We start from the raw sequence: 18,342 nt of genomic DNA, 5'->3' as shown, positions 1-18,342 counted from the left end.
TCCTGCATGCTTAAACTTCTTACATTTACAGCATTGCGACTTTCCTTGGTGCCAACAATCTTTCTCCAAATGGCTTGTTTTGTTGCAAATGTGACGCGACTAAAATCTTCCTTCTACTCCTTTATTTCTAGAAACATCTCCTCTTCTATAATTATCTTTGAATTTTCTTTCACCATTTTTGGATTTGTGAGACCTTATACTTAATTTAGACTAAAAGGCATTTTTTTATTGTATTTTTTTCATGCCTACTTAGTCTCTTTTCATATGCTTCAAGAGAGCCAACTAATTTGGTCGCAGATGATTTACTAATGTCTTTTGTTTCTTCAATTGTGACAACGGTTGAATCGTATTTATTTGCGACACTAATTAATATTTTTTCCACTACTCTTTTATTTAAAATATCTTCTCTATAAACTCTTAGTTGATTTACCATCTCATTTAGTCAAAAATAATAATCTTAATGGTCTTAGAATCCTTCATTTTTAGATTTTCAAAACTTCTTTTTAAAGATTGGAGCTTGACTATGTATACCTCTAGATTTCCTTAGAAGTCTTCCTTTGAAATATCCGAGAAACTTATTTTGCTGTCTTGGGTTGACTAATTCTTGGGAAGATAGATTCCACTAACACTAGTTGAGTATGATAAAGTGCCCTCCAAAATCCTTCTCCTTTTTTCCGTGTCACTGGCTGGTAGTGCCTTTCTCTATGACATTTCAATGTCCTTGGGATTGAAAATATGTCTTCATTTTAATGGCCTAATAGTCGCAGTTGTCTCTTACGAATATTGGAAGTGACATTTGGCTTGTGGCTAATTTAATAGGGGACATGGTGTTTGTGGGGTTTTAGGGTAAACAGGAAAATAATATCCCCAATTGAATAATCGTACATAGTTCCGATATCCCTGATGGTTTTTTGGAATGGCTTTATTAGAAAGGATTGCTTGGGCATACAAAGCTTTGGGCAAAATGAGTTTGTAGTTTTTTTTCTTAAGTACGTTGAACTCTTCAAGCATACATATAGGCTGCACCGTTGACTTTCCAATTGGGTTTACAGTTTTTTACTTTTTCTAGAATAGTCCCTCTAAATATCTATCTTCTAGAAATGATTCTTTCTAGATTTTTCTCCTTCAATTATATCATTCTAGAAAGTGCATTAATGCAACAATTTCGTTCTCCCTAAAGATGGATCCAAGCATGCATCTTTCCTGCTTCCCATCCCATTTGTGTCACCAACTTAGAATTCTACATTTGATGTTCGTGGGATATCTTCAAAACTTTTAGGGTGAGTGAGATTATTGCTAAATCGATTGCTTGTCGAAGACATATTCCAGTGGCAGTACAACTTGCATATGCTAGAAACAGCCTTCCAGGGCTGAATTCCCGGACTGCACTAAAGCTGGCAATGCGCTCTGTAGTCATTCAGGTTGCAAGTTTTCAAGACTTTGCTACAAATTTCTGGAGGAAGTCCCTTCAAGAGCTTTGACATGGCCAATTCATGCTTCCTCCTTAGTTCATCTAGCTCCTTTTTCTGTTCAAGCAACAGATTCTCAATTTTCTCCTTAGTGATTCTGAAGAAATCATCGGAATCAATATCTCTTGAGGTTTCACTGTTTTCACCCATTGGATGCGACCCCTCGGTGGAATAAAAATTTGTAGCTCTGTTATTTTCATCAAATTGAGAATCAGTAGCCAAAGCAGCTTCTCTCTCCTCTACGTTATTGTGGAGCATGTGCTCATCTTCCAACTGCCCAAGTGATGCATTTGAGCCTCCATCTCTGAGTCTACCTGGATATTGTTCATTTTCTTCTGTCCAGTTATTTCCACAGGTTGCTGAACCTTCCAAGGACAAATTTGAAGGCCCAGGATTAAATGGAGAGCTTCTGTCCACTGTCTGAGGTGAATCTGACCAGAACTTCCGGCCTGAAGGCAGTCGTTCCAGCACAAGATTACCAGGACAAGAGGTAGATTCAGTTGTCAAAGGAGAGGCATCATTGTTCACCTCATAGGGAGAGTTGCCAGAAGTTGCAACACCACATCCAACATTATCTCCAGAAAGTTCCATGGCTGCCCACTCCGGAATATAAAATTGAATTTCCGAGTCAATCATAGCAGCAATAGTTAATACATCTTGATCTGTCAGGTCTAGTTCCTCAACCATTTCACTGGCTACAGAAAGTGCTGTATCAACCTCGGTATCAAATGGGAAGTGGATATTCCGGACGTGGCCTGAGCCATGTCGACATGTTAAGAGAAAAATTATTCTCATGCCAAGATGTGTAAAGGAAAATTATGAATGTACTAAGAAGCAGATCGTTTGATTGAGATGAAATAACAAAACATACTAAAGGAGACAGATGAATCTGCACCTGTGGAATCTGCTATTCTTAGTTTCAGAAATATAGTGTTCAAGTCCTTCCTTTGGCCCTGTACCTCGAAGTCTCGACTGCCCTCAGACATGGGATCCTTCAAATCTGTCAATTAGTTGTGTTAGAAACTTTGAAAAACAACAAGAAGCCACAGCAATTTTAAGTGCTTTGTGAAAGCTTACCTGCAGTGTTGGGACTGTGTGGTGGGGGTTGTTCTATTATTTCCGTATCTTCGTTAGACTGGAGAAAAGGATCCATTAAAAGTTCCTTTGCAGACAACCGCTGGGAGACTTTTGCAATACATTTTTCTATAAATGCTTTGACTCCAGGATCCTTCACCTTTTCCAATGATGCTGGCTTGATTCCCTTTAAAAGAAAAAAAAAAAAAAAGGATAATACTTAGTTCAGTTATACTTCGTGAATGAAATTCAACCATTAACGCAGCTCCATTCAACTTGAAACTATCTGATCCATCTATACAATGTTAGCAATACAAAAATTTTAGTATTTGATAAGAATGTGACACTTAAGCGGGAGGATGAACATGTTGAATGGGAAAGAAGAAAGTATGTTTCTGTAGAAATGCCACACCAATCTCAAAATTCAAATCAATAAATCCACAACCATCATTATTATTGTAAGCTTTAATCTCACCGGGTGAGGCTACAAGGATTGGCTCTTCAATCATCTCTATCTACAACTATTTTTGTAAGATCATCATATCTTATGTCATCTAAAGAATTTTTCAATTTTCCTATATATTTTTAGTTATAAACTTGTTCCATTACATCCACTCTCCTCATAAGAAGAATCAGGTATGAGCATGGGTTGAACTTGCAGAACATAGTGAACACTAGTGCTAGTCCAAACTATTCTGCTAATTTTAGCTAAAATCTTATTGAAGGAAACCTGCGCCTATTATGGAGGTCTATATCTGTGATTAGTGACACTTATGAGCTGTATGCATAAACCTTCCCTGACATATAATGAATGGTATTTAGTTCAAACTCTAGAATTATCAAATAGAAACGAGCATACAATGGCCAAATGTCAAGCAATGATTAATGCAAGGAAGCATATGCATGTTGAATCGTTTGCAAGTGAAGATTCGCATTAAGAAAATTGTCATATCCTGTGTTTCAATAAAAACAACCACCATCAACCGATACATTCTGCTCAATAATATTTTCTTTATTCTGAACTCAATTAATATGCAAGCATGAAATACACTCGGATGAATTTAGGAACACATCAAGAAGAGGATATGATAGAGCACTGGAGTACTTGCAAGATTTACAAATGCCTTACTGACGTCACTTTCTTGAATATTTGAGCAGCATTGGCACATTCAGAATATGGGTATTCAAAGGTCACCAGCTCCAGCAAGCACATTCCGAAGGCATAAATATCGACAAGCTTATTGTATTCCTCCTCATAAAGTTCCGGTGCCATAAACTCGGGAGTGCCTAATGCCATGACAACACGACAATGTTACATTTTTTGGGAAATACTGCATGGCACTCCCAATGCCACGAAGGAAAAAGCAAATTACAAGAAGGCAAGAAATAAATAAGTCCTCACCAATGACACTGTGAGCTGAACGAGCCTGGCGGAGAATGGTGGCAAGTCCTAAGTCTCCAATCTTCACCTCCCCCTGGTTCCCATTGACAAACATATTCTCACACTTAAGATCACGATGGATAACAGGCGGGTCGTGACTGTGAAGATATAAAAGGCCCTCTAAGATCTGCCTAGACCAATTTTTCAAAGCTCTCATATCAACATGCTTATGTTTCTTCCGATATCTACAAAATAAAAGCAACAGCATGACAGAACGAATCGAAAATAAATATAATGATGCAAACAGAATATCAACGAAGATATATAAGAAATACTACAAGAAACGTACTGCCGCAATGTTCCAGAAGTGAAAATCTCCGTGATGAAGTTGATATTCTCATTCTTGGTATCAACCCAAGAGCTGTAAAATTTGATTATGTTCTTGTGTTTGAGAGTCTTAAGCAAATGAACTTCAGAATACAATCGCTCCAAGTCCTCTGAATTCCTTAAGAGATCAGCAATCCTCACTTGATTCCAAGCTACTTCAATTCCTTCCAACTCATCAAACGCTCTATATCTAAATTCCAAGAATAGTGGTCAAGAACACACAATACTCACAAGAATCAATCCTGTCTCAAATGTATAAATACACTGCATTAACACACAATTTACACCAAAATGTCCAGAAAGGATACACCTTCTTGAACGCCCCTTTCCCCAGAACTTCTTTGTACTGAAAAATTGTATCCGAATGGACTCGTATCAATAACAAAATTGAAAATCCGAATGCACAACCATGTAAAACATAGGCAAATTTTTTCTGGGTATGGATCTACTTACCCGACCATATCGTCCAGAGGGATCGATCTCGACGAACTCTGCCTCAGAATCATCAGTTTCGTGATCGGACGGCGCGTCTTGGGGCATTCTCGGCGCCGAATAAAGCGAAATTAACTGTTAACTGGCCATAATTCGTCGTGTATAGCCCGATCAAGTTGCAATTCAGGTGGTCACAGATACTGGGTCGCAATTGCGTGACTCGAATTGACCCAAAACAAGCGGCGCAGAGTTGAGGAATCTCAAGCCAAGACAAGTAGAAACATATGCGCCTGTTTATATATCTCAGGATTCAAAACTGTAAAAGGAGAAGGTAATTCAAAGCACACAGAGAGAAGGACTGAGCGAATTTGCTTCTGTAACGGTGGCGGGTTCTTCTTGCTTCATTCACTGTCACACGAAATTCCGAAGTTTTGGTTTGATTTAGAAGAATGAATTATTTAGTCGTCCCATCTAGTTTGAACTGGTGGATTGATCGATCAAACTGTATAATATAGTTTTGTATTAGCTTGACTATCAATTCCACAAGTATATACCATACCAACATGATAGATCTAATGTCCACTGTTATATTGACATGAGATATATTACTTTTACCTCTATATTTTTCTAAGGGTTATAAGGAATTTTCCTTCATATATATATATACATACATACATATATTGATATGTGCTTTGATTTATAGCTAATTGATAGTTTTTATTTAACTTCTCGTCCACGTTGCTAATCTAACAACTGATTTGATTTTATTGTCATTTTCAAGTTTATTGGTGCATTATATTGTTTTCAAAGTAAAAAAAAACATAATTGGTATTTCCATGTTCATATTTCTGTAAACATCAACACTACCTTCATCCACTCAATTTCCATTGACCGATTAGTATTACACCAACACCCCCCCCTTATCAAGGCAAGAGTGTTCTAAACCAAGAATGAAGGGGTGGTGGAATGGCTCCCTGTCATGTCGATGACATGGTCTTCGAACGAAACACGTTTTTGTCTACAATGGGGGTGAACGAAGAATTTCTTCACTGTAAATCTCCGTTGTCGACGTCATCATCCCATAGGCTAAAGAAATAGCAACGAGCTTCCTGTCACCCACCATTTCAGAATTCTCACCAAATCCAACCAACCCATATTTGCTTTTTAATACACATGCCTGAGATGCCTGCTGATTGACAATAACCTACTTGCTCACATGACCTTCACCTTTGATTCATGTGCTCTGTGCCCTCTAGAGGGTTCTTTTCATGCCTTTTTAAGACAGTCCAATCCTTCAGTACATCATCCCACCTTTCAGAGATGGGTCAGATTACTTGTGATCATAAAGACACTCAACAGATGACTTTCAATCAAAACCAGCAATGTTTTGAAAAGGGTTACACAATGAACATAAATTTATTATTTATCACCGAAGTCGACTTCCCAGGCAACCATTCTGATTCTACTTCTCTGCGGGCATTTTGACAATGGACCAGTAAAAACCGGATTCTCTGAGAAAATAAAGGTGGGACTATAAACATACAAATACTTATCCAGGCTATCCAGCCCCACCACTTTGGCAACACATTGTTTTGCCTCCCACTATCAGTATGATTGCCATTGCTACTTCTTAAGTGGGTTCATTCTATCCCTGAGATAGTAAAGCTTGGCCCTCCTCACTTTCTTCTTGTCCAGCACCTTTATCTCCTTTATGTTCGGTGAGTACCTGTCATCACCCACTCATTTCAGTCAGACGTGGTTCATTCAATCCTTGAGAGGGGAAGCAGCAAAATAAGAAAAGTTATCACATTTGAAAGTCCACCATCAAAGCAGTCGCCATCATGTATCCACATATACAAGAAAAGGGAGGTCCTTCCAGAATGTCATCTTGCATTAAGTATAAATACAGGAGGATTTTGTTGATAAGCCAGAGAATCTAGAAGATCCACCTACAGACTTGAGAATACTTATCATTTTCTAACATGCATCCTTCATGTTTAAGTGACATGGCTAGAAAGAATTGTGTTGTTTTTACCCCCAAAGAAAAGAAAGCCAGTTTTACACACTGATCAATTATCTAGAATTGTGTATACTTGTTTATAATTTTCCACTGAACAAAAGCTTGAATCCAGTATGTATATTAAATTCAGGAAAGAATTTTCAGTTAACTTACAGTGGGAAGAGAGATTCAACACCAACTCCTGCTACAAGCCTCCTTAATCTAAATGTAGTATGAAAACCAGCATTGCGTCTTGCTATAACAATCCCTTTCAATATTGAAACACGCCTTCTATTTTCAGGTACTTCCTGCTCATGCAAAGGATACAAGTAAATGAGACACTAGATAATCTGACCAACAGAGAAACAAGAAAATATTCCACTTAACAATAACTTCACTTACCACTTTGAGTTGAATAATGTAACCAGGCTTTATATCAGGTATTTCTCTTTGTTTTTTCACTTCCTCTACAGCTTCCTCGTCGAGAATCTGCAGTGTAATATCAAGCAAATAAACTTGATGAAAGATTCAGATGAAGTGTTCCATCTGTTCAAACAAGAGCAACAAGAAGATGCATGCCTTCATTATGTTCCTGGCTGTTTTATCAAGCCTCTTAAATTTGATGCGCGGAGCAACACCAGATCTGGTAGCAGAATCATCTTGAGAACTGGAGTTATCTGCATTATTCACTGTACTGATGCATCTGCTTGACAAAATGTGCAGAACCTTTGATTGGCGAAAAAGACCGGTTACATGATCCATGCATGGCAATGCTGAATGTGTACCACCATTATTGGATGGCAATGAAAAGGCTGATTTGATACTTGGCTTTTTCTGCCAGATTAAATTAATATATAAAAATAAGAATTAATTCAATAAAAAATAAATAAAACCCCAGTGCACAAAGCTTCACGCCTTGCAAGGGTTGAGAGCAGGCTGTATCTGTACACAGCCTTCCCCTTGCTTTTAATTCTTTTAAAAAAGAAATTATTAAATTTAAACAAAATATATACTTTAATGAAGCAAAAACACCATGATGGGGAGAAAATGAGAAATAATATGTTATCCTAATTGGAAATATATTTAACTTTTTCTCTGTTTGCTTACCTAATGACATGATATTGAGCACAAAACGCTCTCTCATGAAAATAAAGCAGCAAAAGAATGCAACTGTTGGAGATAATTTATGTTAGCTTCTGATCATCACATAAACCAATAAAATGTGAATCAGAAGGATCCAATATGTGATGTTTCTCTTTATTTCACTTCAAATAAAACTGAGAGGCATTTTTTCAGTGTTCTAAAAGACGCTAGGCGTCAGGTGGCAAGCTGCCGCCTAGCGCCTAGGTGGCCCCGCCTAAAAATTTTAATATTTTTTAATTTTTTTCCTTAATATATTCTTTCTTTCCCCCACCCCACCCCCTCAAATTTCAGCGCGTTCTCACTCCCCCCCTACCCAAAAATTTCACAGCTCTCTCTCTCTCTCTCAAACCTGCCTCCTTCGAGCACATCGCTCCCCCGCCATTGCCAATCAGATCGTCTGCCTCCTCCGAGCACATCGCTGCCCCCTGCCATTGCCAATCGAACTGTATGCCTCCTTCGATCACATCGTTGCCCCCCCGCCAATGCCAATTGGACTATAGCTGTGTTACTATAAGAAAGTACGAAGGCTATTGCAGTCCCTGTCCAGCGGTGGCGGCGGTGACGGCAACGACGGAGTCGGGTGACCCAGGTCGATGCGGCGGCGACGGCTGTGAAGATCATCACTAATGGAGTTGGGTGAGAGGTCTCGAGCCCAAACCACATTTGGGCGGCCAAGGCGACGCCTCACCTGAGCCCGATTAATTGGGCCGGCGCCTAAGGGGCTGATTTGGAGGAACTCACAACGGCCAAGGGCCGCCTAGCGCCTCTCCGCCGCCTAGGCGGCCGCCCGCCTAAGCCGCCTTTTAGATCACTACATTTTTTAGAGGAGACCTTGGCCACCTTGAAGAATTTCAAATAGGAGAAGGCCCTAAGGGCCATTTCCATGGTTTTCCTTTCAACATAAGTGATGTGTATACGAGTTTTGGAGAGAGTTCTTGCAACAAGGTTGTAGCAGTGCGATTTCAATTTGTATAATGCTTTGTCAACAGATTGAGGATGCAGTACAAGTAGCATAAGAATGTGCAGACTCCCACAAAAAAAGCCAAATTAAAGGGTAATTGTAAGCTTAATGTAGTTTAAGGCATACAATTATGTGCATTGAGATTTCAGATTCCTTAGTTGCACGTTTTTGAGAAGATGGGGATTTGGTGATAGAAGGATAAGTTGAGTTAGGTGTTGCATTTCTTCAATGATGTCTTCAGTTCAGTGAACAGGGTTCTCAATGGTTCTCTTTGATAGCTTTAGAGGTTCGTGCTACCAGGCAAGTGAGCCCCTCTGTGTTTTAGTATTAGAACCTCCCTTGTATTTGGCCAGCATGGGTAAAGATAAGTGTTATTGAAAATAGGTTTCTGTTCAACATGCTTATGAACCATTTTTGTTTTTGCAGAATCATAATTCAGAAGGATACACAGAAAAGAATGCTCTCGTACAAATCAAACTCCAGATGTTCACTTTCCAGTTTGTGCATTCTTGTACAAATTCATGACTAATACAATAGGGCTTGTGTGTTAACCAGTCACACATTTTCAAAACAATATATTCCATGACATCAGAGACTATTAAGCACACTCTTGATCCAATAACTCTTTCGCAGTTCCACAAATGGATTCCTTTGAAACCCCTACACTCTGTCTACTTCTGACCCTGCTACACAAGCTAACTTTAATGTCCCGATAGTTTTTCTACACATCTCCATGAAAGTTGCAATATTAACTCTAGCTTGCCAATCTTTCTATCTGTATCATATCTTCTATAAAACCCTTATAAGTGATATCATATCTCCCAACAAATGTTTATTGGTTTTCCTCTACCTTTTTTGCTAAAGTACTCATATTCCATCCAATCTCTTCAAAGGACTCTCTATTGATCTTCTTTTCACAAGACCAAACCATTTTAATCGTATCTTACACATCTTATTTTTAATAAGAGCCATTTCAATCTTATTACAAAAAACCAGATCTTATCTTTAAAATGGCACGCAATCACTTATTATCATTGGCATGAATCACATTTAAAGTTGAACCCTACAAACAAAGCAACATGAACCACACCATTCTGCAGGAACTACACCCCACTCCCCCAATTTAAAATTATAACTGATGGCAAATGTAGGGGATAAAAATAAGATAAAATCGCACCAAGGACAATGGCGAATGAGAAGTGGACTTCAGCAGTGTCTGGTAGTAGACACCCTTTGAACAATCAGTTGAACTCCAACCGAATTTTACATCTTCCACTTCATTCCAAATCGAACGGTTGCATTTGGTAAATAAGAAACGTCCACATGGTAGAACCTTCTCTGTACGTCTCATCAATCTAATGCTTCCACAAAAGGATTGCATTTCCCAAAAATGAATCTGCATTTCAAAAATAACATTCTGTGTTATGTTTGGCCGCAACATTGTATATCTGGCCGTATAACCACACAAACACAAACATAAATAAACTCACAAAAAAGGCTTAACCAATCATTTATACTACTGGGATGTCATGACCTGAAAATATGGATCCATGACTGGCGTTGATTCCAATGTTAGGTTGAACCTACCACTAGAACCAACAAGCCTCAAATACATAATCGAACATCCAAAGAACTTAAATTTCACAATAAGAACGAACAATTCAAAGGTTTTGACCCCTAAGCAATATAGTTTTACTTGTTCAATAAGAACGGACAATCCAAAGGTTTTGACCACTAAGCAATATAGTTTTACTTTTTCAATAAGAACGAACAATCCAAAGGTTTTGACCACTAAGCAAAATAGTTTTCCCGTTGGGGCAAAACAAATCATCTGTTTTGAATATCAAATTGCTAAATTGTTAATAAAACAGAACAAATCTAACTAAAAGAGCAAACTAGATAAAAAAAAAAAAAAATGAAACAAAATGTGCCAGTGTCTCCATGGGGTTAGCTAAGGGTCGAACATTGAAACTGGTGAGGCACAAAGTCACCTGTCACCTGATAGATGTTAAATATGATGGTGTGAATCCACATGAGACCCGTAAGTAACAAAAGCATGCCATGACCACTAGGAATAAAAGTAAAATACGTGGCATACAGTCCTCTTGATCAATTCTCCCTTAGCACAAAGGAGAATATGGCAAAACTTGTTGAACAAGTACTTATAAGCACATATAAACAGAAGGGACTCAGTAGGAGAACATATTAACAGATTTAACAGAGGCAAGATGCCGTAAACTCTAAATGGATTAAATATTCATATTCATGGTACCATAACCCACAGATCCCTGTTGTGAGCATCCAAGGTCCTCAATAAATAATTACATATGCAAATGCAAATCCAAAACCATTTATGTAAATGCAGTTAACATGGAAAGAACAACATACACAATCTTCAAAGTTCTTTGTTCATCATCCCTAGTGGATCTAAAACAATTTTTTTCATGTATGGAACCAATAGTTCACTTATCAAAGGACATATTAAGCAAAAGAGGCGGTTCCATATGAGCTCAAAGGAGCAGTTAAACATAGATTTTGCACAACATACACAAGTACTTGCCTGTAAACCAAAACCACTACTCTAGACATTTCCCTTGTGAGGCTGCAATCAGATCCTACAATTTATGTGAATTGAAATCAACACCAAGATCAAAAGACGAAAAACAATAATTACAATTTCCTATTCTGTGCCTAGCCATCTTTTCTTCCCCACCCCAGCCCTGGGTCACCCCTTAGGAGTAAGTCCCGGTTCATCAACTTGTGTGAAATCAGCAAGGCCCCTCAATATCCATGATTCTCTTTAGCCCCAAGAGGCATTTTGGTCAATTCCAAGATTATGAAGTCTCCTACTTGACTTCAACACTCTTGCCTCGAGATCGAGACCTGCCAAGCCAAGGGTTCCTAGGTCTGTCTCATCATATGGAACAGGTGTATACAATATTTAGACTGTCTCATCATACGGAACAAAATAATATGCCAAATAACATAGAACTCCACATACACAATCATGATATGCATAAGGGACCTAAAGTCCTTGGCAGGGCAAGGTTGTGAATATGCTGCGATTCATATTCATACCCATTCTACCAAAAACTTGCTTCGAGAGTACAGTGTATGCAATACAATGCATGTGAAAATAGTTAACCCCTTATTCATGTATCTACGTGTCATATCATTTTCATTTTATGTCCCAAAGTTCTAAAACCTAAGCTCTGATACCAACTTTGTCACGCCCCAATTTCCAGGTCGTGACTGGCACTACCCCCTAAAAGAAACTGAAGACTCCAATAGGGAATAGCAAGTCCCAAAGTTATGAGGTCACAGATTCCCAAAGTTACAAGGTCACCATCAAAGAAAAGAAAGAAGCGAGAAAAAAATCCCCAAACGATGCTTCCTTGCCGGCGTCCAATGGCCGGAACTCCTTTGCAAGGAAGGGGCTAAAGGCTTTTCAAGCGTCGGCTAGGGTTTCTAATTGGGAAGATCCTTTGGTCTTCCCCTCCATTTATGTGTATTGCTAGACTTGTTATTCCCTATTGGAGTCTTCAGCTTCTTAGGGGGTAGTGCCAGTCGCGGCCTCCGAAATTAAGGCGTGACAAAGTTGGTATTAGAGCTTAGGCTTTAGAACTTTAGGACATAAAATGAAAATGATATGACACATAGGTACATGAATAAAAGGTTAACCATTTTCACATGCAAGGCACACCTTTTAGAAAAAAAAACTCAAAATCTTGTAAAATAAAAAAAAAAAAAACTATCAAAATTCAATAATAACACATGCATATCATTAATGATTCATTATCTTCAAATTCTAAACTAACATTATCAAAGTTGATTCATTCATCATGCAAATTCTAAACTAGAAACATTATCAAAGTTCAAACTTAAAGTCTCAAACTCAAACAAGTACCAATCATCATGCAAAATTTTAAACAAACATATAAACACTACAAGTCCACAATCAAGAAAATGTTCTCATTTTGAAAAATACTATTTTTCTAAGTCTGGAAAATTAGCGTATTATAAGGAGACATATAAGAAAATATTTTTATTTTGAGAAACTATCTCCCGGTATTTTGATAGCTAATATTCATTGTTGTTAAAATGATTTTTAATGAATTTTTCAAAAAATAGTAGGTATGTACTTTGAGGGTGGTAAAATCGGGAAATCCCGAGTTTGTACTAAAACCAAAATTTTATTTTCTTATTGTTATGGATTTTGATTTTTTAGATATTTTTATTGAATCCAAATGGAGAGGTATTTTCTTATTTATATTTATGTATTAAAGTAAATGGAAGGTAAAATATAAATAAAAGAAAATGTGGACATTTACTTAAACTAAAAAATGTAAATATGTTGTAATGTATACATGCTAGAACCAAGAAGAGGGGAGGAATTGGGCTGCCCAGGTTTTCATTAAAACCTAAGTTTCATGAGGCGCGCCTCTCGCCTCGGCGCCTCACCATGCAAGGCAAGGGCCTTACTAAAATCGCCTCGACTACCCAGGTGAGGCGCTGATTTGGCGCCTTAAGGCACCTTGTGCCTAGGCGCACCTTTAACAACTATGCGCAGCATATTCACAACCTTACCCTACCACGGACTTTAGGTCCCTTATGCATATCATGATTGTGTGTGTGGAGTTTTATGTTATTTGGCATATTATTTTGTTCCGTATGATGAGACAATCTAAATACTGCACACACTTGTTCCATAAATATTGTATAAAGGTCGATGTAACACTTGTTCCATAAATATTGTATAAAGGTTGATGTAACGCCTGTATGCCCTACCAATTCAACGAACAAGCAATGCACTTTACGTAAACGGTTCCACTTACCCTTCAATCTATCTATTCCATAATCCATTTTTGCAAGACCAATCATGTCTTGATTGATCTTGCCCCAGTTGTCTTTCGTGAATGTAGAGCATTGCAATTTTCTTGCTTTCACATTGTCATAAAGTATCCCAATAAAAACATGTTCATTCTCATCGGGTCATGACATTAGTTCCTTATTCAAGACACAATAAATATCAACCACTTCACCAAGTGCAAATCCGAAAATTCAAATATTCTCTATTCGTCAAAGGTTGGGCCGATCCAAGAATTTAGGTTGGGGGGGGCTAAAATTTAAAAAGTTAATGTAATAAAATTATTATGTAACCAAAAATTCAGTACAACAATTTTTCATTAAACTTGTACTCAACGAGGATATTCACAAATTTGTTTTCTTTTCCCCGGATCCCGTTCAATAGAAGAAGACCATTGACATTCAGGATTTGAAGATGGAGAAGCTTCAATTTCAAGAGATAAACTTGAAGGAATTGATGTAAATTCACTAGATTGATTTTGCACACTATGAATTGAAGTACTTTCACGAGTATAATGATCTCTTTTTCTGAAAAAATATAACAATATTTTTCCTTTCTTCGCAGAAGATTGTTGTTCCATCCTAAATTCTAAGATACACAAATAAAAAATAGCACAATTCAATAATCGAACAATTAAAATATTTAACTCAAGATTTGAGGCAAATGCAAGGCCAATACAACAACTGTATTTCTAGAGTTTAAACAAGAGAAGGCAAAAGTATGGTTGGTTTAAATATTCAATTCAAATATTCAATAACAGATTCACAATAACGAATTCCAGGCTTCCAGCCACGCCAATTCCTAAGTTCCAAACTAAATGCAGTAGTCAAATAGGCAAGCAGACACAAAGTTAGCAGAAAATCACTTACTTAAAACTTGCTGAAAAAAGGCAGCGATTTCAACAACAAATCAAGCATAAACAAGTAAAAAAAATATGGGCGAAAAATAGAAAAAACTATCTAGATTTAGCCATCAATCAGAGAATCAAAGAACTGAAAGAAGAGAAAACATACCTGGGGTCGAATGAAGCAAATCTGGAAGTTTGGGGGGGGCGGGGGGGAGGTAAAACGAAGACCTGAATCAGAGGCAGGGCAGCGAGCAAGAGGGCGAGGCGCCGAGGCCGACTGGCCGAGCGAGCGTGGGGGCGAAGGCGAGCGAGAGCAAGAGAGAGGCAGTCAGGCAGAGAGAGAGGGCGAGAGGCAAGAGGGGCTGAGCCCGAGCGAGAGCAAGAGAGAGGCAGAGAGCGAGGGCAAGCGCGAGCGGACGAGCAAGAGATGAGGAGGCAGAAAGCGAGAGCCAGCGAGGGTGAGCCGTGAGCGAGAGCGAGGTCGAGAGAGGAAGGAGAAGAGAAGGGTTTGCGGGCAAGTGGCTGGGCTGGGCTGGACCGAGTTTGGGCTGGGCTAATACTTAATTTTTGTTGCTAACACATAGATCAGCCCCTGATCACAGCCATGTTCCTTTTTTTTTTGTGTGGTTAATTTACTCAAAAACAAGAACAATATCGTCAACCTTACCCATACCTGTTACCTACCCTTAATCTGTTATGTCAGTATGTGTTTAATTAATTAGTGCTATTTTTTATTCATTTATTCTTCTTGTTACCACATGGATAGTCAAACTCCTATTTAAGACTTCAACACTACATATAACTTACTGGACTCGCTACAGTGCTGAAACAGTAAATGGGCATTCTCAATTCCACCATTCAACAAGCAAAGTGCTGAAACATCTCTTGGATGGGTATGGTTTTGAATAATTAAAACCATACCCAGCAGGAATTTTCATTAAATTCTGTTCACGGAAAGAACTCACAATAAAATCAACATATCAGAGCAACTAAAAATTTTATATTCACAAGAACCAGCAAACTAATCACAGCAACCCTAAATAGCAAAAATCACAACAAAAATACGTTCACAGCACCAAATCGCAGCACGAATGACAAACCTCTAAGACATGGATATGCTATAATAATAATAAACACAAAACAACAATTTCATGACTCACATATATGGGTATGCATATATATAAATATATAAACCCACACAATCGTCGCCACTGGCAGTCGCTGGTGACCATCTCTGGCCTGGAGATACTCACGATTAGAGCCTATCATTAGAAATGTCAAGACAAGGAGGTTAACATATCCAAAAACCAGCAAAAGTTCAACGGCTGAATCTCCATATACATGATTTTTAATTTTCGGCAAGAGTATCAAAACGTGCTGCCAATTGCCATCGGCCACCGTGGCTGGTGGTTTTTGGTAATCAAAGGCAACCATTTGACATCCTTATCTTCATCGATCAACATACCTAAAAATTAGCAAAATCAACGGCCAAATATCCAAAGATCTGACCTTAAATCTCCGGCCAAATACAAATCACGCATACATATGTATATATAATAGATTTTTGCCAAAAATATTTGTTGATCAGACTAAAAGACTTACCTCCTTTGCTGAAAATATACGGTCAGGGGCGGCGAATTTGGCCTTGAAGAGAGAAAAAGAAGGAAGTGGTGACGACGGTGATGGCTCTAAAGAAAGGAAGAGAAGGAAACAATGGAGGCGATGATGGCCTTTTTGGAGTTTGTTTCAAAATAATTAATATAATATTTTATTATTTTTGTTTTTTTTTATTTTAAAAAGTTAAAAATTAAAATTAGATTAAAAACAAGATAACGCAGCCTTCATTTTTTAATATCTTTGACTTAAAAAATGAGATTATGATCATAGAAAATAATAAAATTACCCCATACTATTATTATTAATTTTTTGGAACTATTTTACTTTTAATATAAATATTTAGTACTTGAAAATACTTTTCACATAAAAATTTCTTTCACAATAAATTATTTTTCATCATTTTTTTAATGTATTTAGCTTATATTTTAGGAAAATTCTAAAATCCACACTCAACTCTATCAATTTATCTATCTATCTATCTATTATATAATAAAGATAGTGTTATGAGCGATCTTCGAGAATCAGCTAACGGGCTGGACCCGGTCTCGTAGGGTGAATCCAAAATACCCAAGGCCCAATAGGCCGGCCGGAATTCCTTAAAGGCCCGACCAGACCCAGAGATCGAGGACCACCAATGAAGAGTCTCACGGTAAAAAGTCAGGTCACTTGAAGACAACGAGCTCGCTCGAAACAACATCCCAGCATCACAACATCATGACTTCAGCTTCGCCGAAAGACGCGCCAAAGATTAGAACAGCCAGAAGACCGTGAGATAATCGGAAGCGAGATAAAAAAAGGTGAGTGAGAAATGAAAATCATGATATCTTTTAGAATGAATGGGTCTTAAAGAATACTTATAATATTTCAAAAATAACATACTTTTGGGATGATCGTATTAGTACGGTCTTTGGTATTTGTACTTTCAATTATATTAGAGAAGGTAAATCGCAAATTAGATCTTTGACCATTACATAAGGCGAGGATTGAATTTGCAACTTATCGAATTGATACTGACATATTATTTATCCAACCACTTAATTTATGTCCGGAGACAAAAATAATATATTCTTAAAACTAATGTCTCTTTTTATTTTTGCCATGTTTGTGAAGCAGTTTTTGTCAATTTGCATAAATTTATGTTAGGCCTTTCTTGATAACTAACCATAACGCGAGTACTTTTTAATAATATGTTAATTTTCATTTCAATTTTAATGTGCTTTTATTTATTTTTTAGGAAAAAAATGTGCTATTCTTTGTTTTTTGTTTGGCTTCAATCATGGCATATTTGTTTTTTCTTTGTTCTTGTATTTGTTAACATCATGCAATGCACTAAAACTATAAAATGGTAAATTTATAATTTATATTATTTCCTATTCATAGCATTTAACTAAAGTTGCAGTAAATAATAATTTCAAAATATATAAAAAAATAATTTTTAATTATGTTTGACATTTGTCTATCACATGTTTAGTTTAATTGACAAAAATAGTTTGTTATTTACACGAATTGTTGATTCAATGCCTATTCTGTAAAATTGACATCTACCCAATAAAAAATAGATTAAATTAGGTTGAATAATTTTATTATTGTGTATCACATATGTTTTTAATAGGGTTAATATCACTGTATTTGATATTTTCTTTAAATATAAAAACAACAGTTTAATGTATTATTTTTTTTTTATCTTTAATAATGAATTCAATTAGATATTCTCTTTGTTGTTTTCTAACTTTTATTAATTTTGATATCAATTCTGTAATCTATTTTATAAAAAAAACCCAGATTTAATTCAATATGTTTAATTTTATATAAAATATTTTAAGGATAAGTTTTATTCACTAACTTTTCATATATTTGTACATAAATGTATAGGCTGAAATTATATATTTTACACCTATATAAAAATAGAAATAATATATTTTCTTATTAAGTCGAGTATCGAACTCATAACCTATTAGTACTAATCCAACGTAGCACTTGCCTGTCATTTGACTTATGCCTTGAAGGTGATGTCATATAGTTATTAATCTTAGTCAAGTTTTTTCTTATATATTATGCAAGATAAGATTTAATTTGAAGTCACCCCCACTTGGTAAAATCTAAAATATTTGAGGGGATGCCATATGGTTATTAATAAATTGATGAGTTGTTATGTATACATATAT

The 18,342-nt window shown here is 36.9% G+C and overlaps 2 protein-coding genes across 2 annotated transcripts; both read right to left on the bottom strand.

The window, feature by feature from the left end:
• Nucleotides 1–954: 954 nt before the first annotated feature.
• On the bottom strand, nt 955–5,935 carry LOC127795062 (probable serine/threonine-protein kinase WNK3). Its single transcript, XM_052326505.1, has 9 exons — nt 5,611–5,935; nt 4,765–5,151; nt 4,620–4,657; nt 4,274–4,501; nt 3,946–4,169; nt 3,673–3,830; nt 2,547–2,730; nt 2,365–2,469; nt 955–2,224 (listed from the first exon to the last, which is right to left on the bottom strand). Exons 2-9 carry the CDS (start codon nt 4,849–4,851, stop codon nt 1,389–1,391), a joined length of 1,860 nt encoding a protein of 619 aa, XP_052182465.1. The 5' UTR covers nt 4,852–5,151; nt 5,611–5,935; the 3' UTR covers nt 955–1,388.
• Nucleotides 5,936–6,128: 193 nt separating this feature from the next.
• LOC127795063 (uncharacterized) lies at nt 6,129–15,061 on the bottom strand. Its single transcript, XM_052326506.1, has 6 exons — nt 14,727–15,061; nt 10,024–10,242; nt 7,322–7,576; nt 7,145–7,231; nt 6,917–7,050; nt 6,129–6,469 (listed from the first exon to the last, which is right to left on the bottom strand). Exons 2-6 carry the CDS (start codon nt 10,225–10,227, stop codon nt 6,367–6,369), a joined length of 783 nt encoding a protein of 260 aa, XP_052182466.1. The 5' UTR covers nt 10,228–10,242; nt 14,727–15,061; the 3' UTR covers nt 6,129–6,366.
• Between the last annotated feature and the right edge of the window lie 3,281 nt (nt 15,062–18,342).

This window comes from Diospyros lotus, chromosome 2 (genome assembly GCF_014633365.1).
Source record: "Diospyros lotus cultivar Yz01 chromosome 2, ASM1463336v1, whole genome shotgun sequence".
NCBI classification, from domain to species: Eukaryota; Viridiplantae; Streptophyta; class Magnoliopsida; order Ericales; family Ebenaceae; genus Diospyros; species Diospyros lotus.
This window is presented reverse-complemented; position numbering and strand designations above follow the sequence as displayed.

Coding starts and splice junctions, on each gene's coding strand:
- LOC127795062 (XM_052326505.1), bottom strand. CDS start 4,851: ATGCCCCAAGACGCGCCGTCCGATCACGAAACTGATGATTCTGAGGCA. Junction 4,502..4,619: donor AAAGGGGCGTTCAAGAAGGT/GTATCCTTTCTG, acceptor CTTGGAATTTAG/ATATAGAGCGTTTGATGAGT. Junction 4,170..4,273: donor ACTTCTGGAACATTGCGGCA/GTACGTTTCTTG, acceptor TTTATTTTGTAG/ATATCGGAAGAAACATAAGC.
- LOC127795063 (XM_052326506.1), bottom strand. CDS start 10,227: ATGCAATCCTTTTGTGGAAGCATTAGATTGATGAGACGTACAGAGAAG. Junction 7,577..10,023: donor CTCATTCGCCATTGTCCTTG/GTGCGATTTTAT, acceptor TTAATCTGGCAG/AAAAAGCCAAGTATCAAATC. Junction 7,232..7,321: donor CAGCCAGGAACATAATGAAG/GCATGCATCTTC, acceptor ATTACACTGCAG/ATTCTCGACGAGGAAGCTGT.